Here is a 21,069-nt window from a genome sequence, read left to right as displayed (position 1 = left end):
TTCAAAACCCGCCAATGAATTAGGATCAAGACACAAATGGCCGCACTTGCTGAAGAAATGAACAGAAACTGCTTGAGTGTAAGCAGCAGGAAACTCCATCACTGTTTCTGCTCACAAAATCCCACACCAACACAGACCCACCCTGCCTACCCACCACCAATCCCAACTCCCACCAACAACCCAGCGAGGGAGAAGCACTTACCTTTTGTATAAAGTTTTCAACTTTGTTCTGCAGTCCCCACCATTTAAATTTGATAGTCACCAACTTGTAAGCGCACATTTTAGGACACTCTTCATCAGTTGCTAGCTCTTTCTGTTTATGGATAATGGGAAGGAATTTTAATTTTTTTTTTTTTTTTACAGTTTACTTCACTCTAATTAATTTAATATAATTATTAGAAATTATAATTCTAAGTATTATATTAGAATTATAAATTATATTATTAATTTATAGTAAATAAATTATTTTATTAGAATTATAGAGTATAATTCTAAGTACTAGTAAATACTTAGCACTGTACTCTGAATGTAGGGTAATAGGGGTTAACAAACGATCAGGTTAAATCTGTAAGAAAATTCCATCCATTCTGCAACCATATACTATAAATCTTAGCCTTAGCATGAACTTCATTTTCATCATTACCATTGTAATATACTGTCTGACGTCTGGAAAGGACAATGAAGCTTGATTACAGTAACTTGCACCAAAATATTTTTCACTTCTGGGTCTATTGCACAGAGGCAGTTATAACCTGAGTTGTACCAAGTGTTGCTCGGTACAATGGTGGAAAGGATTCAGGTAACAAAAAGCAAATAACCACCCCGAGTTTGCCTCTCACAAAAGTGTTAACACTCGAGCGTACTGCGGTTCTGCTCTGCCCACACAGACACTGGCACCTTCTCCCGCTCACCTCCCTCTCTGGCAGACAATGCCAGAAGGGTTTGTCTTTCCCCAGGTGTAGACGTAATTTCTAGTTGTGGGGCATAATTTACTTATTAATTTTTGCATAATGAGTTGCAGACCTTCTGACTGCTACTACGAGAAAAGCAGGGAGAGAACGTCTTTATCGCCCATGGCAATAGGTGGCTGTAAGACCAACTAAAGCTCCACATCAAAGACTGCCTGGAAGCAGCTCCAGCTCAAGGACTTCCTACAAAAGAAGGATTCCCAGAAGAATGAACTGAGGGAAATTCAGGAGACATCCACCACCATTTCCTATAATTCCTAGGTTTCTGTTACAGTTCCTACATCCAAACAATTCTGAAGCACCTGGAACACCATACACAGTGATTTTCCTACAATTCATGCAGTCAAATTTACATAATACAAGAGACCACATCGTTTTCAGTTTAACAAAGCACATCAGGTTACTTCAAGCCTTGTAAAAAAGGAAGAAAAAATAAGGAAGGGAAAAAAAACCCCCAAAACCAAACGAACCAAAAAAGGAAGCCAACAGTCACTTAAATAAAAAAATCTGTGTGTTTGGCTTGCATAACAGGCAATTACTATAAGAAGTCCACAGATTTTTGTTCTTTGTAACTGCAACAAACTTCCAAGTAGAAATATGTTACAGCATTTTAAAGCTAGATTTCTTTTAACTGTGAAACGGACAACTCCTGTTGGTCACGTACGCAGTAATAATGTTTACTGTGAGATAGATCTAAAATGTAAAAATCTTGGTCAAAAATGCATATTCGTTTTAAAACAGAAATTTTATCACTAATACTCATCACCAGAGAGGACTTAAATGAAAACCAATTATCCACAGAAGACTGATGTTCTATTCACAAGCAAAAAACAAAGTGCTGCTGTTGTTTGATGCTCCCAAACAGCACAAGTCTATGTCCAGGCATCAGTAAAAGGACAGAACTAAACGGAACAGATGAATTCAGTGCTGCAAGTTCCAGGCATTCAAAGTTCTCCTCATTTTACAGCTGCTTTTAAAAAACAAACCAGTAACTCCCCATTTTCTTTAGGTCACAGAGGCCCAAACAGGCCATTCCTGCATCAGCCTCCTGCTTCCTTCCTGAGGAGGAAGGAGAACAAATGTCTAAGGCAGGATGCACATTTTCAGCACAGTTTACAAAAATAATCCCTGTGACCATTTTGTCCTGCTAGCAAGAATACTTGGCCCAGGTAGAAAGAGTACGATGATAATGGGGGAGTCTGAATACACGCCTCCCCTCATCGTCATCTTGAAACACAACATACACGGGCGACTGTCTGTGGAAGGACGTGCTTTATGACGGGGGCAGGGATGTGCTGGCAAGTTTGGTGTTGCTGCTCAGGTGCTGTTGGGTTCCATGTGGTATATGCTGGTCCACAGGAAATTTGTTTCTAAATTTGGGTGGAGCAAGGTTATGGGGGAATTGGAAGAGGATCTCAGGCAAGAGACAGTAGGAAAAGTTAGTGATCATCTTTGTGTGTGCCACAACTGTTTAGGCTAAATCGCTGAGAGAAACATCTAGGCATTACAAAGATATATATGGGTGACACACACAAATGCTGCCACTGACATACTTGGCACCAGTACTTATGCTGCCTACTAAGGAGTCAGTTCTCAAGTATGACTTTACTGTAGCCAAACATGTAAGCAGAGCAAATTCATACTGGATGCGACTAAGCACTAAGCTTTCACACTGCAGTCATACTGACAGGCACATAAGAATACCTACATAATGTGCTCATGCAGAAAGGTAACACCAATACTGAAGAGCTTTCACGAAATGTAACGTCTCACACTAAAACAGACTTATCCAGTAAGGATGCCACGGAAAACTAGCACACTAAATTTTGGTCAGACATGAAGATGGAGAATGAGATGATGTTAATGATGCATAACAAACTGAGAACAAAATTTCCAGTATACAGGCTTGGGTAACTGCAGCTCTGGTAAAAGGCCAGATGGCTTTACCTTGAAACAAAGCTTTGGCCAAGTCACCTTCCTGCGGTTACACAATGACTGTACTTATTAGAAAACTGGTAAATGACAAAAGAACATGGAGAATGAATTTCCCAAATCAACTCAGATTACTCAGACTGAAAATTTCAAGAACATGGTAAATGCATCTGTGCATGCATGCACACAGGTGTGCACAAACACAAACAGGGTGTATTAACTCAGGGAGGGAAAATATTTATGATGAAATACTGGAGGTTTTCGTGTGCATTTTGTATACACAGCACACAAGTGAAAAATACCAAGATACTCAATATGGCAAGGTGAAGACAGGTTCAGATTTATTTATATTTTTTTTTAGAAGACAGTTGCCACTATCTTCTGGTAGTTTTTTGGTAATTCTAAATAAAACATACATCTGTACTATCTCTTACTCTGCTCTAAGAAATACATAGTTATAACCATTTAAATATAAGGAAGTTTCCAACTAATTTTTTGCATTTTCAGTTACCTCCAGTGGCAACCACAGCAGGCTGATGACTTCCATGGATTTCATCATAGTGCATATTCAGGTATTAATCCTGAGTAAGGATAACATTAATCCAATTTAATTTGCATACCTTTGAGGATTTTTTTAAAAAGTGATATTAAACAAGTAGCAGACAGTACCTTTGCTTACTAACACATTTGGAATTTTAACTGAATTAAAAAAAAAAGTGTTAAACTTCTGCCCTCTGTTTTAAGACTAACATTGGTAGTGCTAGTCTCTAAGGAACCATGACCTTTTTTCTCCCTGCTGATAAAAGACTTCATAAGGTTGTAACATCAGTTCTCAGTACCTTCCAATTTGGCCCCAAAGGTCCTCTCTTCGTCTTAACCGACTGGAATAACGCAGGGTCTTCATCAGCTTTGTAGTCCTATAACATAAAAAAACCCCGAGAGTCAGAAAAAAACCCCAGATCCAAGATCCCATTGTATTAAGGTTCTGTTCAAGACTACCAATTTGATCCTCCTGAGTGGCCTGGAGCAGGACAGGTGGAGCACATTTGTTAGGCTGACTAAGTTTGTGTTGAATATTCCATCAGACCTGCTCATTCCCTGCGCATCACCAGTGCTGCTCACCGCCTGTTTACAACAGCTCGCCAGGGCTGCCTTCTAGGTCAGAGTGTTCTTGTGCTGCCCACTGTGCCACGTAAGCACTATCCCATCAGTTTTGTACACTTTTGAGGGGAAGAGAAAGCAGCAATACAGGAACCAGTGTGCTAACACTATCCAAGCTGCAACGTACATCCACTCCTGAGAAAGAAGAACAGGAAGTGAGCTAACTGCAAAATGAGAAACTGCACAATCTCAGTCCGTGAGACACCACCAGCCCACGCACAGAGAGGGCGCAGGGCAGCAGCCTGAGGGGCACTGCTTTACAACAGCCACCACTGGTCACCAAGTCACATACAGTGGGGAAAAAAGCGAGTATCAATAGAGTTGAAAGATGATAAGTGCTTCCAACATACAGATTTACTTAATTTTACTGATGAGGGGTATGAAAATGATTATTTGATAAAGACGCTATTTTGGAAATGAGGGAAGGTTTAAAAACCCTGACCTCAGGAACCAAGAACACCTCAGGTTTACACAATGTATGAAAAACATCAACCTAACTTCAACCAATTACACCCATGCAACCAAATAGAACCATAAAAGTTTAAGTTACTTTAAAGCAGAACAAACACTGGTGGGTGCTACAGAAAAGCCCAAGGAAGTCCAGCAGGGTTTAATGTCTCATTTTTTAAAAACAAATTTCAATGAGGACAAAATTTGCAAAACATGGAGTGAAAGAAATACCACCAGAAAAGTAGTTACTGGCATTCCCCCCACTCCTGCATCAGAAAGTTGTCACAAGAGATCACTACTTCTAAGATGAATTAAAACTAAACTTTCACCTTTCTAATGCATCCCCCATATTCGAAATTAAATACTATTAGCAACAAGATAGGCATAAATTAAAAAAAAGTCTCTCTGAATATTCAAACTAAAATATCAGTGTTTCTTCTGAGGCATACTGAAATCCTATAGCTACGTCCCTGCTGCAGAGCAGTGCCTTGTGGAGAACTGGTTTCCCTAGACAACTGATTTACAAAGTTCTTGCAGACAAAGCCATGAACATAAGCACACGTAAAATAAACCCGAACACTGTAACATCAGAGAGCAAGAATTGTCAGATGGAGTTATTGGGAGACCACTCTAATCTGATATTCTGTCTTAGTGGCCAGTAACAGATGGTTCATGGAAGGACGCAAATAACCCAAGACAGAGCTATCGCTCCAAGCAGTACATGGTTTTGGTCTTCCCTATCCTGTGGGTTTTTTTCTGGAAAGGATATAAACTCTCTTAATACAGAGGAACATGTAACTGGGTATTCCTCTCCGCTTTTATTCTTGGCCTCAGTTGCACCCTGTGGTAATTAGTGAAGGGATTTCATATTTATTTACATATTTATTCACCAGGAAAATCCCAAATGAACCTGGGAAAAATAACCAACACAAAAGGATTCCAATCAACTTTCCTCAGTCCTCCCAAAACATCTCCATTTCCCATTTTTACAGATTTAACTCATGTAACTTGAATTCAACAAATGGTACTATTGCATATACAGTTGAGGAGCTTTGATGTGAATTCATCATTTCAGCTGTCAGAAGTATTGAAGATCATACGTGACACACCAGTTTTCAAATCTAGATTCTTCCATTAGCACAGAGGATAAAGGCTACTTCTAGACTGAAATTCCAAATCCACAGAGCAAGGCTGTACAAATCAGTTATCAATGCTTTCATAAGCAATTTGACATTTACAATGTGCTTTTTGCAAGCTAGATGGAACTGGAAGATCCAGGAATCTGATTTCACCTTACAGAAAATCAACTATTATTCTCCAATACTTTCTTCTCCCCAATTTTTTTCACGTTGTTCCCAGTTCTTTTAATATACCTATGTATTAAAATAGGCCAAAGAATCCTTTTAATAGATTTTTTCCCCATCCATTTGGCAATTAATATATCTAGAAAGCATTACTAGGTATTCAGAAAAATTTCTATACTAAGCATTCAAATACACACTTTAAGAATTGGGCAAATATTTCCTAGAAACATCCAAGTGAGTCAAAAGACATTCAAACACATTGCTAATCAATATGTTTTATGAACTTCCAAATATTTTCCTCTATTTCTCCCTCTGAACAGAAACAGTATGTTAATTTAAAGGACCTAAATAACAGCCAACAGACTTCAGCAGAGTGCTCCCACAGGTGCTATGATAATACTTCACCTCACAGGGACAATTTGAGGAATCAGCATAAGCACTGTACATTAACATCTAAATTTAGCAGCACTTAAATGTAAGTCCACTCAAATTATTGTGAGTGTAGAAAAACTAATAACAATATTTGTCATTTGAATTTTAGTAAAACCCTACTTATTTATGATTTTACTGGAATAAAGCACACCCCTTCCACAGACATCAAAAAGAGCAAATACATCCCTTCATGTACTGTAGCTCCACAGAGCCTACAGCCCTAACTCTCAATTACTGCTGCACGGGAGCCACCGCAGTGGCCAGGCCAGGGCTGGCTTTGTTCACAGCCTGTCTCCTCCAGGAAACCAAGGGGGGAGGCGAGCAGAGGGTGCACAATTTACAGCGCTTGCCACCAGCTGTAGACTTCTCATCTCATTAGTTATTTCCAAATACTGTGGGTGAAGGCAGCTGCAACCTACTCGAATCCTCAGGTCCTGAATGTGACAAGTATTTGATTTTTTTTTTTTTTTTCAATCCTTGGGTGGAATAAAAAAAAGACATATTCTTTACAAGTGAATCACCTTTAAGAAATAGATGTAAATATTACAACAGAATATTATTATAGAAATATATTTAATGTTTTAAATTACTGATTACGACTGCCCTTTAACAATTTCACTCAAACACTGGATGGAAGACACTGAGAAAAGATAAACAATTTTCCAATAAATGTTTTGTTCCTGGCATGAGTATTACTGCTGTTCTGGGGTAGCAATGAAATGCCTCAACTCACTACGAATTGCTATAAGGCATTGTCAAAAATTGCAATAAAATGGTTTCAATCATTCCTATAAATACAGAAATGTAACCGATTGCCTTTCTTTTGTAAGCACTACAATGTGAAATCTACACAAAATATTAACTGAAAACCCCAAAACTTAAGAAGTCATCATCCTTGCTTGAAGAAGCTAAACAAACTTCAGTAAACAAGGCTTATTCTCCACCAGAAAGAGTGCTTTCACATTCAATATAATGCAGAAGTATAAAAGGGTTTGCACATGATTAAAATAAAATATACTTGGTGATTTCTACATTTGCATTGCAATCTCCTCCCTGAAAAAGTAATAATTAAAAAAAGAAACAAAGCAAAAATATCAACAAACATCACTGTTTCCAAGTAACAGACTGTTCATTCAAAATCCTCCAAAACTTTAATATTAAAAGTTGCATTCGCTAACAAAATCTGTGGTATCTCGTAGCATAAATACCTCTATGTGACGGTACAAACCACACAAGCTCACAGAAATGCACTGCAGGATGCAAATTTTCAAATACACAACGATCAGAAAACTTGGTAAGGTAAGAACTTAGCTTACATTTGCAATCTTTGTTTGGCCTTTCTGCATTAAAAAACTCACCTACATACACAACTTGGATGTGCCTGTTTTATGCTGTGGAATTATCTGACTGGATACCACTGGGACACCAAAGTCCACACAATACGATGTTATCTGCTGTCCTACCTCTCACTGCACAGGAACATGGCTAAAAACCAACTGTGCTCTTGCATTTGGGACCCACATATAAGCACAGCTGTAAACGCTGGGAAAAAATGTTACCTAGGAGTGAAAACAGAAATTCAAAGAAAATTGAAGAGTTATGGTAAAGTTTTCTATGCTAGAGACCACATACAGAAGCTTTGAACCAAGACCTTTCAGGACCAAATCCTGTTAAGGACAGGAAAAAAAAAAAATCCAACCCTGTCTAGATTAAAGTCTAGATGGACAAGAGAGCATTGTAGGAACTCTTCTCAACACAATCCCTACCAGCATGCAAGGAAGAAGACTGGACTAGAGCCAAAGTACAAATAAACAAGTTCTTTGCAGAGTTTAAGGAAAATCTCTCTGCAGCAAGAGCTTAACTTCTGACAGCAACAAGTCCTTCTTAGGAAGAAAAACAGGCAGCTGTTGGAACAAGTATTATAGCTAAATAACAGCTATAGTGATATACGAAGCCCTCTTGAAAGCCAGACAGGCAAAACATCATTATGCAGCAGCATATCAATACAGAGGATCTAAAAAACATTTCAAAGAAATACACAAATATCATTTCATAGGCAGTTTCTCTCAAAATCTCAATATAATACGCATGAATACAACAAACTATCATAAAGAATTACTCAGAGAGACTGTGAACCACATACAATAAAGTAAAAATCACAACAAACCCAGAAGCTGGGTGCTTCTTTACAATTCTCATTCTCATTTATAAGACCTGCTAAAAGTAATAACAGTACTCCTGATAGCTCATAGTTCACTCTGTCTAGTAGAAAACTTGAAAGCATATATACAGGACAGAGTGATTTTAAGAAAGCTTTTAGAACTGAACATAAAAATGATACAAGTCTGATGTCTTGAGCATTTCCTACATTCCATTATACTTCTCCAACCAGTAGAAAAAGGGATAGTACTAACTGCACAGCACACAGAAATCCTGTGTCTCTAGTACATAATGCATGCATTAAGTAATTTGACTGACCTGTATAAAACTGTATTTTTAGAACTTGGTTTCAAGTAATATAATTAAGATCCACTGCGACCTAGAACAAGATATTTAATTTCTTCATTGTATGAAAACAGCTATAAAGCTGATTTCAATTTCTTTCTTTGCACTACACTCTACTTTCTTACAAATTGTTTCCAAAAGCATAGCCTCTTCTGATGTTAATTGGATGTTCACTTCTGCTTACTCTTTAAAAAGTTTTACTCTCCTGGGAAGTGATTTTTATATACAAATGATATAAACCTACATAAATTGTATGCTGGAGATGATTAAGAAAGGCCAGGGTTAAATTTATATCTCAGGAAAGCCACAGATGTTGGCCAAATTATTTCTAGACATACTTAAATGAGCATGAGTTAGCATATGCATGCCATTAGTATCTTAAAGATATTTACTGTTTTGGTATTTATGCTGATTGTAGTTCTGAAAAGAAAGTAACTGCCACACGACAATAGTTTGGACAAGGTTCATTCAGCTGAACACAAGGATAAATCCTGGATAAATGAAAACTTTTATCAAAATTGCTGGATCTAATAAATGTAGTTTTAGTCTTTCAGTCACTTGGGTTGCTTTTCCAGGAAAAACTACGACTGAGAAAATAAATGTACAAATAAAACTTCCCTTCAGCAACACACCAAAAACCCCACCCAGCTACTCAGAATCATAATTCCCAAACAACAAGCATTGTAACATTAAAAAAAGCGCCTTATGATGCACATGATTCCAGAAACAGAGTGAACTAGTGACTGCCCTAATATCACTGAACAAAGATGAAGAAACTGTAAGAAAAGAACCTCTAGCCAAATAGAAGAGATGGAAAACAGCTAATACTTTCATAGGGGACATCTACTTTCTAAAACCAGCAGTATTCTCTGAAAGCATGAAGAAAGCATGTAGATCAGGACAATTTTGTTACTATGATGTAGTTGAACTTCCAAAAAAAAAATTCCTCAAGTTCCATTACCTCAACTTCATAAAGATATTAGCATACATGGAAAACCTTTTGCCTGGAGTCATAAGCAGTACAGAGAGAGAAAACAAAGGCCAGAAACTGCAAATTTTTGTAACAGAAAATTCTCACACAGAATTTCTGCTAACTAATCCTTAACTGCCTAGGAAAGGGCCAGCGAGTGGGAAGAGTGTCAGCCTACAGGTAACGCAGAGTTACCAAAGTCTGCATAGAAGTTTGAGTACAGAGTCAATCTTTGTTTAATAAAGTCAGGACTTTGCAAAACTGACTTTCTGGGAGATGAAATGGAAATGAAAATTTAAATCACATGGTGAAAATCAGTCCCAAGTATTCCTACACAATGATGGGATATACTGCGAGTCTGAATTTGAAAATATTTGCTCAAAATATTTGCCAAAAAAGTAAATGGTGTTAAGTTAATAAAAAAAGAACGATAATGTAGAAACATCAGAAGAGACTCAAGGCGCTGGATTAGACCAGACTGCACTCATGGTTTTGATAATAGGAGGGGGGGAAAAAAAAAAGAGGATAAAGGACTGAAAATAGTTCCAAGGACTTCCACATATGAAATAGCTTCCACATGAAGATGGACTTAAAGATAAGCACTCTCAGCTTGGAAAGGTATGTGAAAGAGGAGGTGGGGGAAGGAAAAGAAAACATAATTAAAATCTGTAAGATAAAATATGCAGAAAATATAAATAGGAAATATTCCCCTACTCTCCCCCACAATTAATTAAATGATCAGTCAGGTGAAAAGGAAGTATTTTTTCTCCATATCATCTAACACTACAGAATTCGTGATGCCATAAAGGTCAAAAGTATAAATGGGTTAAAAAATGGATTAGAAGTGCTCATGGGCATATAAGTGGCTAAAAAACCACAACAGGCCAGAGATAACCACTGGCTCTGGAGGTCCTTTAAATACAGATTGATCCTTCAGAGGTATGCACGTCCCAGCTTCCAGTATTCTATACTTCCCCACGTTTCTTATCCTTCCACAAGTATCTGCTACTGGCCACTAACAGGATACTGGGTTAGATGGATCTTTGTCCTGAACCAAAAATACAACTTCTTTTAGCATACCACCATCTGTCAGTCCTCAGCACAAAGGAAACCGGCAATATCACGGCGGGCCACGAAACCTCAGAGTGCAAGAGGGCACACAGCAAAAGCAGTGCTGGTCACTAAGGGTACTTCCAACAGAATAAACTCTGGAGTTCAACACAGTCATAAGCACAACCCTTTGTTTACACATACTGTGATCAAGCAAGCACTCTGACAGATGACAGCACTGCAGGTGTCTGCCACAATTCCAGGCATGGAATAGGGAATACACAACATAGTTACCTGCCAGTTCAGCTCTAAGGTCATATGGAATGTCTGAAAGAACAAGGGGCAGCAAAACGATTCCTCGCTGCATTAAAATAGGCAAGACACATTTAATTTGGATTACAGGGAGGTTCTCCAAACAATGTATTTTCACACATGTAAATCCACAGATCATCTGTTAAAACGTCAGATTTTTTTTTAACAACAGTGCAGGTTATACACCTATGTTGAAAATGCAAACAGAAATTTATGAAGCAGAATCTTTTCTTCTTCACACACCACAGCCTTTCCCCTCCTTCCTCTACCTTTCTGCAATGGAGTCCTCTCCCCAAAATGCAGGATATCCAAATACTTATTTTCAGAAAATAACAATTAAATAATATAAAGAATGTCTCCTTGGACAAAACTGAGACAATAAAATTTATTGCGTAAACAGAAATTGCTAAGTGTCGATATTAGTGCATGCCATTTTCTTACTATCCAAAAATAAATCATTACACATAGATCAGTCCAGCTATTACAAACGAGTAAACCAGACAACAACCCCAGTAGATACAAGATGTGTAGAGGGCAACAGCAGTAACAGCCAGGAAGACAGGCACATAAATAAGTATGGTGAAGTTGCCCTCTAAAGTTGCACAAACCAGCATCTAAATCCCACATATGTACCTTCTTACTCAGATCAATCACACACACTATGAAAAACAGTATGAGCCAGCAACGTGCACTCGCAGCCCAGAAAGCCAAGCACATCCTGGGCTGCATCAAGGGAAGTGTGGGCAGCAGGTCGAGGGAGGGGACTCTCCCCCTTTACTCCACTCTTGTGAGACCCCATCTAGAGCACTGCGTCCAGCTCTGGGGTCCCCAGGGCGAGGCAGACACAGACCTGCTAGAGAGGGTCCAGAGGAGGCCAAGAAAACCATCTGGGGGCTGGAACACCTGTGCTCTGCAGAGAGGCTGAGAGTTGGGGTTGTTCAGCCTAGAGACATGAAGGTTTCGGGGAGACCTCACTGCAGCCTTTCAGTACACAGAGCGGGCTTATAAGAAAGATGGAGAAAGACTTTTTACCAAGGCCCGTAGTGACGGGACAAGAGGCAACAGTTTTAAACTCAGAGAGGGTAGATTTAGATTGGATATAAGGAATTTTTTTTTTTTATGATGAGGGTAGTGAGACACTGGCCCAGGTTGCCCAGAGAAGCTGTGGATATCCCCTCCCTGGAAGTGTTCAAGGTCAGGCTGGATGAGGCTTTGAGCAACTGGATCTCATGAGAGATGTCCCTGCCCAAGGTATGGGGGGTTGGACTAGATGATCTTGGAAGGTCCCTTCTGACCCAAATATATGACTATGAGCTGGTTAAAAAAAAATTGACCAACAGAGGGGAAACGAACGTGAACTATTACAAATATTAAAGGTTGTTCTGTCAGCAAAATCTCAACACAGAAGATACAGCTTAACTAGAAATCCCTTCATGTGTTTATTTCAGTAGGATTTGATACAATCACATTCAGGGTACCACTGCCTTTTCTGTGCAAAGTGCTATTGAAAAGGCAAGTTGAAAGTGTGCCTGACCAGCACCGAACTTTGCCACACTGACTTCTTCACACAGCCACCTAACTTCCATCACGTGTGTAAGCAAGCTAGCTACACAGCCCTGATTAAGCCACTCCTTCCAAATTTATACCTATGCTCTGGAAACAAATTCACTGAGTAACCATGTGCTCTTACTAATAAAATCCGTCCTTCTAAATCTTTTGCTTCTTATATCAAGATATAAAGCTTCAAGTGCTTAGGGAAAAGACCACAGACGCATATGGACAGACTTCTGGGTGTATCCAGGACACTTACGTTTGTCAAAACAATCACTAAAGACGAAACTGAAAAAGTAATCCCTCAGCTGGGAAGAGATTAACAAAATTTAAAAATAAAATTAAAAAAAGGTCTAGATTTCAATGGCAATACCTGATGGATCCTCTTCACATTGCCATAACTCCAGAGTGAAGGATGTGTGGAGGGACAGAATTTAATTTAAAGAATTTCTAACCAATAAATAGTAGCAGAAGCACAGGAGTAGCTTGGTGGAGACACTGTGCTCTGTCAGGCAGGACAGCTGGGACAGACTCTTGCACTTGGTCTCACATACCAAGACGAGCACGCAGATGCTTGCCTGACTAAATAAATTATTTTATCTACAATCAGAATTAAAAACTACACCGGGTCAAAAGCTTGTTGCCCTTCAGGTCTTAGTTGTGCAACTGTAAGTCAAATTCAGTAGTCTGAAGTCGTAAATGCATTTACTAAGTTTGGAACTTTGGAATGAATGATTCTATTAAAGACAATTTTCATTTATCTGTTGGGTAGAATCCATAATCAGCACAAAGCATCGACGGAATCAGCTGCATGCTACATCCGTACCCCAAAAGCAGAGCATTTACTTACTCCTGGTTCTACTTGAGTCCTATCTGCAATGTCAATATGGACAACTTCAACACTCTTCCACGTGTTTGGATCTAAATTGTGCACCTGCAAAAAGGGAAAAAGGAATCATTTCCATGCTGTCATCTTACACAGTGGTGCACTTTATGCAGTAAGCAGGCACACCACGGATTTTTTTATGGACTTCATAAAGACAGTGTTCTCAAAACCTACTCTCTCTTCCTCTGCCTTTCTAAAAGGGAATAATCTCCACAGTTACAGTTTAATTCACTCACTAACCAATTTTAAACCAGCACAAAGTCTTCAGTTTTTGTGCACTGAGGAAACCTGGATTTAAGATTAAGCTGTATTCTTCTGTCACATTCATCAGAGCTAACGAAATCAAGCTCTAATTAAAAACACTACCCACTCAGTACTCTGCATGAACTTTTGGATCCAGAAAGAAGCCCCACAATTCCCAAAGTGCAAATACGGCAGCAGGTTTCAATAACTTGCCTAAATCTAGTAGGTTCCCTAAATCACAGGGTTGCCTTTACTATGGACCAGATAAAGAACGTGTGGGATGAAGGTATATAAAGATCTGAAGATGTATTCAGCTTCACACCTGTAGTCTGTTAGGCATACCTGAACTCACCACTACAGCAAGCAGAGCTGTCCAAGAAACATTCTCCTTCTCTATAGCACATCCAGTGCTGCAGTTCATCCAAGCACTGAAAATATACTGACAACTATTCCTTTGAGGATGGTTTATAAATATGTTTGTCACTGAAGATAAAAAAAAAAAAAACTCCTGAAGAGACCTGTGAACTGAAGTCAACTGTCTAGGGAGGAAAGCGAGAGTATCGCCAGTCTGGAAAAATGTACAGAAGCAGCTTCAATATATAACTCAACAGAAGTGTACAAAAATAAACTCCAACAGCCTTGTGAAACCTGTTTTCAAATAAACTTGTCAGCCTAAGTAGCACTAGTATGTCTAAGGTAAAAGAAAATGAAATTAAAAAGAACTTACGGAAAATCTATTTAAACCTTTAAGTGAGAATCAAGCATCTGCACTGACTTCAACATAAAAATTAAAAACCTTTTCTTGTTCCTGCATCTTATTAGGTAAGACAGCTTGACCAGCTTAGAAGGATTTGAATAATGCTTTCCTTGTTTTATATTAATCACTGGTAGGGCTTTGACTTTATGCAGTAATGATCCACCATTATCAGGCATCGAATACTTTAGCTGGATCACTATGTGTTGAAAATACTGCTAACGCTTGGCATCCAAATCCCAACTCACATTCTCCGATGTCCCCAGATCTGGTTTATGCCAGGTCTCAATTTTTATGAAGAAGTCATCTTTCATGTATTCATTCTGTAAGAATTACAATCAAAAAGCATGAGTCTGATTACACCTATCTATTTAAATTTTAGATAAATGGTATTTACATATAAGTCACTACTAAGTGTTGAATAGCAACACATTCTATTTACATTATAAAAAACCAGTCCCCTTACCTACACACAGAAACAGGTACAATAACTAGTATCTAAAAGTATCAGCTACAGCAGTAAATACTAAATTAAAACCAGTTATATTTGAGAAATCCAACTCTAACTTTGTGCATACAATTAGAAATAATTGCTATTACCATCTTTCTTCCTCAACCCTGAAATTCTTTACCTCTATGTTCAAGTAATTTCCAAATTATTAATACTGTAGTTAAGAGAAAACAAATACATTTGCATGATTTTTTTTAATTAATGAAACTATTCTGAGGGGCAGGGGTAACAGCCAATAAAAACTAGATGTTCCTGAATAGCACAATTATGATCACAAAGGTCCAGCTACCACTAAATTGTATGTCTAAAGACTAGCACAGAACACTTCTAATTTCAGAAGTAAAAAAGCATATATCAGTGTGGACATGTATCACAATGAGTCAAACCAAACAGTTCACAAACTCATTTGTTACTCCTCATGTTGCACCCACCTAGCAAAAATCTAAATGAAGTTTGCAAGTGAGCAGATAAAGCAATTTAACATTAAATTTATAAGCTTCCTTAAACAGCTCACCAAAATATACACATGAGGAAATAAAGTCTTAATGATCTCCCTCCCACACACCCTAAATAAAAACCAAAAACCCCCAAATCCCCAGCTACAACGATCCACTTAGATTCTCAGTTAACCCATTTTAACTGAGACGGGATTTCACTTTACAGAAATGGGATTTCAGACAGTTAGGGACTGAATTTATTTCATTGCTCTTCCTGCATTCAAGAGTGTAGAAACCTCTGATCTGGCTTTTTTTTTTTTTTACCATTATCTCTTACCAGGACAGACATTATGTAGCTGTAATGGTAAGTAAAGGCATAAAAGAGGATGTAAAAAAATGAAAGCATTTCTCTGACAAATTACAGTCTTTTCTAATTATAGCCAAGTGCAGGCAAATAAAGTAACACGGAGCTCTACGCCAGGAACCCTGGCACGGCATATATAAGAGGCCAGAGCTAGCCTGCTAGAGTCAGAGTCAACAGATAAAACAGATTTCCAAAAACCCAACATAAGATGGATAGTAACTCAAATACTCACTGTCACAACTGGTCATCGGAAACACACACAATGAAAATGAAAAGGAAACAAAGTGTTATTAGATACAATTGTTTCTGAAAAGTCTCACATATAACGATTGCTTCACAGTGTAAGAAACATTCAAAATTAGTCTAACAGCATTTCTGTGCATCAAGTCAGCAGAGTTCAGCAGACTTTGACTTGCCAGCCTCAACCTTATAAGTCGTTGTAAGATACTTCAAACTATTCAACAGAAACACAGAAGAAGTAGAGCCTACTCTTAGAACTTATGCAATGAAAAGTATTAAAATAAAATAGTCACCTTATTCTAACAGACTATGAAGAATTAAATTCTTTTCAAACAGGTTCTGTTCTAGACCTTAAGAGAATCAGCTCTTCAGTCTTATCCTAGGGACACTGGACACTAAGAGACTAAGACTCTGCAAGAACCAGTAAACTGGTCCATGGAGGCTGCTCTTCAGAAGCAGATCTCCTTTCCTGAAAATGCAACACTAAAATTCAAAATCTATTTGGCACCCTCTCATCTCCTAAATGGTTTAAGACCATCCCTCAACTGCACACTGACAGCAAAACACACAACGGGAAACCTACTTGTTCTACAGTAGGGATAGGCGTTCCAAGCCTTCTCATGGAAAACCAGGGAGCCTTCTGGAGCAATCATCCTTACAAAACCAGGAACTTTACTGTGAAAAACAAACATGGACAACATCTTAAAAATTTTTGCCAGCTGAGATTCCTCATTGATTTCTTCCAATCTAATAAGGCATATTCTACCTAACCGCTTTAAAGGTTGTGATGTACAAATTATCCACAGTCAAACATGGAGGAACTCCAACAATGTTGCCGATCACAAAATAATTACGAAAAAAATGGAGAAGGTAATAATAAGATAATTGAGAGTGAGCTAGAAATAATTTTGGAAGCCATATGATTACGATGAAAGCAGTGCTTTCTTTTCTCTTCAAAACCAGCAAAGACAACTGTCGAGGGAGGGCACTGCCCAAGAGGTCTCACCTCCAGGCTGTGGGTTCACCAGTAAGCAAGCCTGCAACTTGCCTGGCCTGCAGCCTGGACGGAAGGCATCCAGCTATGTCAGTCATGCCTGAAGAGGAAAACTGCAGCCATCTGCAAATGTGTTCAGTTCTTCAACTTTTTAGATCTTTTTTCCCCAATTACAAACATTCAGAATACTAATCCTCACAACTTGACAACATATTACAAATTCTAACAATATGGCTGCCTCCACCACACCACAAAAAACTGTGTGATGCCTTTTAGAGTGTTTTTAAAGAGCCTGCAGGCAATAAGAACTCCTTCTTAAATACCAGATCATATAAAAACATTCTTCCTTAATCACACAATAACCATTCCCCTTTTCTCTATCCTTCTATATCAACACTCCTGTACTTTGGGCTATCCTACCTATCTGTGGTGCCTACCCGTCATTTCGGCCACATACTAAGGATTCAAATTATTCCTACTTAGGGATGCATTTGCCTGTTCACAGATTGGACATTTTTCATGTTTTCCCATTACTCTATCCCACATATTTAAAATCCGCTGTATTTCACGTCTTCCTACTCACCAGAGCACTCACACACCACTGAGCAAATTAAAGAGTGTCAGGAAAACACAAGTCAGTACCCCGGAACAGTGAACAACGGAAGGCTGCCCTCACTTTTAAACATTTCTCGCTCAACACCAAGTGCCAATAATATGCATCATTTTTCTCACCTCTTTAAATGATAGATTTTGTGAGTATATTGTCCCTTCTCACCATCCTTTTCATAAGGTTCATTTTTTAAGACTTGAATTCCTTCACCACCTCCTGTTTCATTTTTGCTAGCTTCTGCCACAGAATAAAGTTGCCCAACTTGATACTGAAAAGTTAAGAGAAGTAACATTTCAATATTAAAGTTACTCAGAACTTTTAATGCATAGAAATATAGCTGTTTCTAGTGAAAATTTGGCAGTACAAACAAAATTATCAGGAAAGTAAAACACACCATATAAAAAATATTTTGTAAAATACAACAATCTGCTGGCAACATTTATCTGCAGTCACAAGCACCAGTCTACGCTCAGCTTGTTCCACATTACTGCAACCCTTCAGAAAAGCACAGTAAATATGATGTTCTTCCATTTTCTCATTCTAAAAGCAAGTATATACGTTGTTCTTAAGTGTATAAAAGAAATTTAATTTTTAGTTTACAAGATTTTGAAATGACTGATTTCCAGCCCTGAGCCTCCCAAATTCGTACTTTTAACCAACTAGGATGCCCTCACAGGACCCACACAATGCAAACTGTAGAAGTGTAACATTTTCCCTCAGAAGTATGTTCAGACATCCTATTGCATGTGACCTTCCTCGAAATGTATCTCAGTGCCATTTAAATTGCTGGCTTCAGATCTTGGAAGATGATTCCTACCCTTGCGTTTAGGAAAAGCCTTGGAGTCACTCAATGCCTTGACCAGCAGGAAAACTCTGCTGCAGTGCAGAACTGCACAACTTTCTTTTCCTACTTGTAAGCTGTGGAGTGGCTCAGAAACAACTCAAGGTCCTTTGTCTGCAGGCATTTGCCTCCTTTGAAGTTCACTGATCTACAAGAGGTTAACTCTGCTAACTGGTGGCTCACACATGTGGTAACTTACGTGTGGGGGCACAGACTGGTGGGCACACAGCACAGGAAAGATTTGGATCCAGGCCAGTCAGATTTAAATAAGACACCTTCCCACCCATCACCCCAAAACAAAAGCAGGTAGGATGAAGACATACCTCTTGCACTGAGCAAGGTAAAACCACTCGGCTGAAAGAGGAAAAGAGCAAATTCAACAAAATGAATAATCAGGCTTCACCTGCAGATAACAGATATAAACTGTAACAAAGACATTCAAGAAGGAAGCATCAAAATGAGTTAGTTCAGGTTTTGTTTTGCTCTGTGACACTAAGGCTGCGTGGACATAAGGGAACAAACACAAGTAAAATTAAATCACAGACATGTTACAAAAGGAAAAAAAGGGGGTTAAGAACATCAGAAGCTGCAGAGAAGAACCAGGAAATCCAGGCTCTAATTCTGCCATAACTTTGTATTATGCTGAACTTGTTTAAGCTTTGAGGTGTGAGCGTTGTTCAAATGTCACACCGTAAGCCTTCCTGTCTGTACCATCTAGAAGGAGGACAAGCGCACCGGCCCTCGGAGCCTGTAAATGAATTCTGGCAATTACAGCAGCTGGGAATCATTTAAAAAGCAGCCACAGCCCACGTCCCGTTTAGGTGGCAGAAGCAAGTGTGTTTTAGGCAAACAGCTTAGTTCTAATGCAACAGAGGCTGTGCAGCTCTCAGCAGTGTCAGGGGACGCGGGAGTTGGTTTCTGACAGCAGTAGCACACTGCACAGACAGTCTTTTTCAGTTTCACTTTACATAATAAAATGGATAAAGATGATGCAAATCATTATTGTTGCGAAACAACATCGCAGAACAACTGCATTGTTACAGGGGCTCTTAAGGGCTGTCACCTCCTTTACTGACAACCTCGTGGCCATTACGATTCAATGTAACACAATCCTCCTGAAAGCATGACTACAAACTAAGCCTGTCCACTGTTCTAGAGAGAAAGTTATAGTTAGCTGATTCAACTCTTGCTACCCCCTGCTGTGACCGTGCCTTGTGAGCAGCAAGTTTGACACGTGTTTGTTCAGGTACTACTGTGAAAATTACATTAGCAGCTTGATCACCCTGAGTCCCCCCTGCATGACAGAAAATGCAGCAACCTTGAGAAGACAAAAACAATCACTCCTGTGGATCTAGTTCAGTCTTGCAATTTCCATGCAACTTCTTCTTTATCCCTTACTGGACAAAGATTTTTCTATTTCAGTCTCCTATCTGCCTCACTGAAATAGTTTTATTTCAACTGTGAAACCTTTAGGGAGAAACTGAGAAAAACATCATCGGCCTCAAATGTTGGCAAGTGTCAGGCTGAAAGCAGAGCACAGAATGGCCAAACAGCAGTCAAAATAAGATTCCCATAAGGACCCCTATTATATCTCATTTTATCTGATGAAAAAGTCCTTAAATTGTTTTTAAAGGCCAATAGAGACAGACGACATCTGTCTTGGCGTTAGCAGATGCTGACTCAGTACGTAGAGAGGATGTGTTTGTGCCTTGCAAGGTCATATAGAAGATTTTTGGGCAACTTCAGCTTTAGTCTTTAATAGGACAATATGTACAATAGAAGTATAACCAGGAAATCACAGCAGATATACAGGTACAAGGAAAGGTGAGGAACTAAAGGAAAGAATTGTAAGGAACAGGTTTTTTTGAACATAAGAATGATTACAGACAAGCAATGCAATAATTCAAAGAGCTAAGCAGCAAAGAAATCCAATGAGAAGTTATAAATAAGTACACAGACTTAACATTATCGTGTAGGAAATGCAAGAAAGAGTTGGCTTCTCCTAGGAGGACTGCTGCAAGCTCTTGCTAAAACCTAAGAGCGGGATTGGCTCTGCACAGCTCGCTGCTGGGTACAGCACTGGAACCTCAGTCCTGTCGGTCTGCACCTACTCTCTGGAGTTTAGATAAATCTTTGATGTATCCTTGGAAGGCTGTTTGGAACTTAACAGACGAGTTTGCTGCCACTATTTTGAACCTACACATCCCCTTCACGGCCACAGCAGAGGCTGCGTATCACTAGAGTCTGAGGTAATTTGAATCTGCACGATGGGGGAATAAACCAGCCAGGGGTTTCCTGGCAGAAGATCTTAACGGGAAGTTCATGGAGCTCCCGGCACCACCGGAACAGATCCCTGCAGAGCGATGGAGCAGGCTGACACTGCTCCAGTGGGGGACACCGTCCCCGCTGACCTGCGGGGTCCCAACTGAGCAGCACCCGGAACACTGCACTGCCGGCAAAGCCGAGAGGCTGCAGGGACCCAGCAGCATCGCTGCCGCGGTGGAACGCGGGCCCCGAGAGAAGGCGCTGGAGTCACTCCCTGTGCGGGGACAGA

General features: G+C 39.2%; 1 protein-coding gene across 1 annotated transcript in view; it reads right to left on the bottom strand.

The window, feature by feature from the left end:
• The window catches only part of PITPNB (phosphatidylinositol transfer protein beta), a gene marked incomplete at its 5' end in the record, with an annotated part of 25,325 nt that extends 6,456 nt beyond the window's left edge, over positions 1-18,869 (bottom strand). Inside the window, 8 exons of the mRNA XM_029086374.1 lie at positions 203-313; positions 3,740-3,817; positions 13,486-13,569; positions 14,767-14,841; positions 16,063-16,070; positions 16,654-16,745; positions 17,797-17,942; positions 18,839-18,869. Coding sequence (XP_028942207.1) covers positions 203-313; positions 3,740-3,817; positions 13,486-13,569; positions 14,767-14,841; positions 16,063-16,070; positions 16,654-16,745; positions 17,797-17,942; positions 18,839-18,869 — 625 coding nt within the window. The remainder of the gene's footprint in view (positions 1-202; positions 314-3,739; positions 3,818-13,485; positions 13,570-14,766; positions 14,842-16,062; positions 16,071-16,653; positions 16,746-17,796; positions 17,943-18,838) is intronic.
• Between the last annotated feature and the right edge of the window lie 2,200 nt (positions 18,870-21,069).

Source organism: Antrostomus carolinensis, unplaced genomic scaffold (assembly GCF_000700745.2).
Source record: "Antrostomus carolinensis isolate BGI_N321 unplaced genomic scaffold, ASM70074v2 scaffold16488, whole genome shotgun sequence".
Taxonomy (NCBI): Eukaryota; Metazoa; Chordata; class Aves; order Caprimulgiformes; family Caprimulgidae; genus Antrostomus; species Antrostomus carolinensis.
Note: the sequence above shows the minus strand (reverse complement) of the source record. Positions and strands in the feature narration are given on the sequence as shown.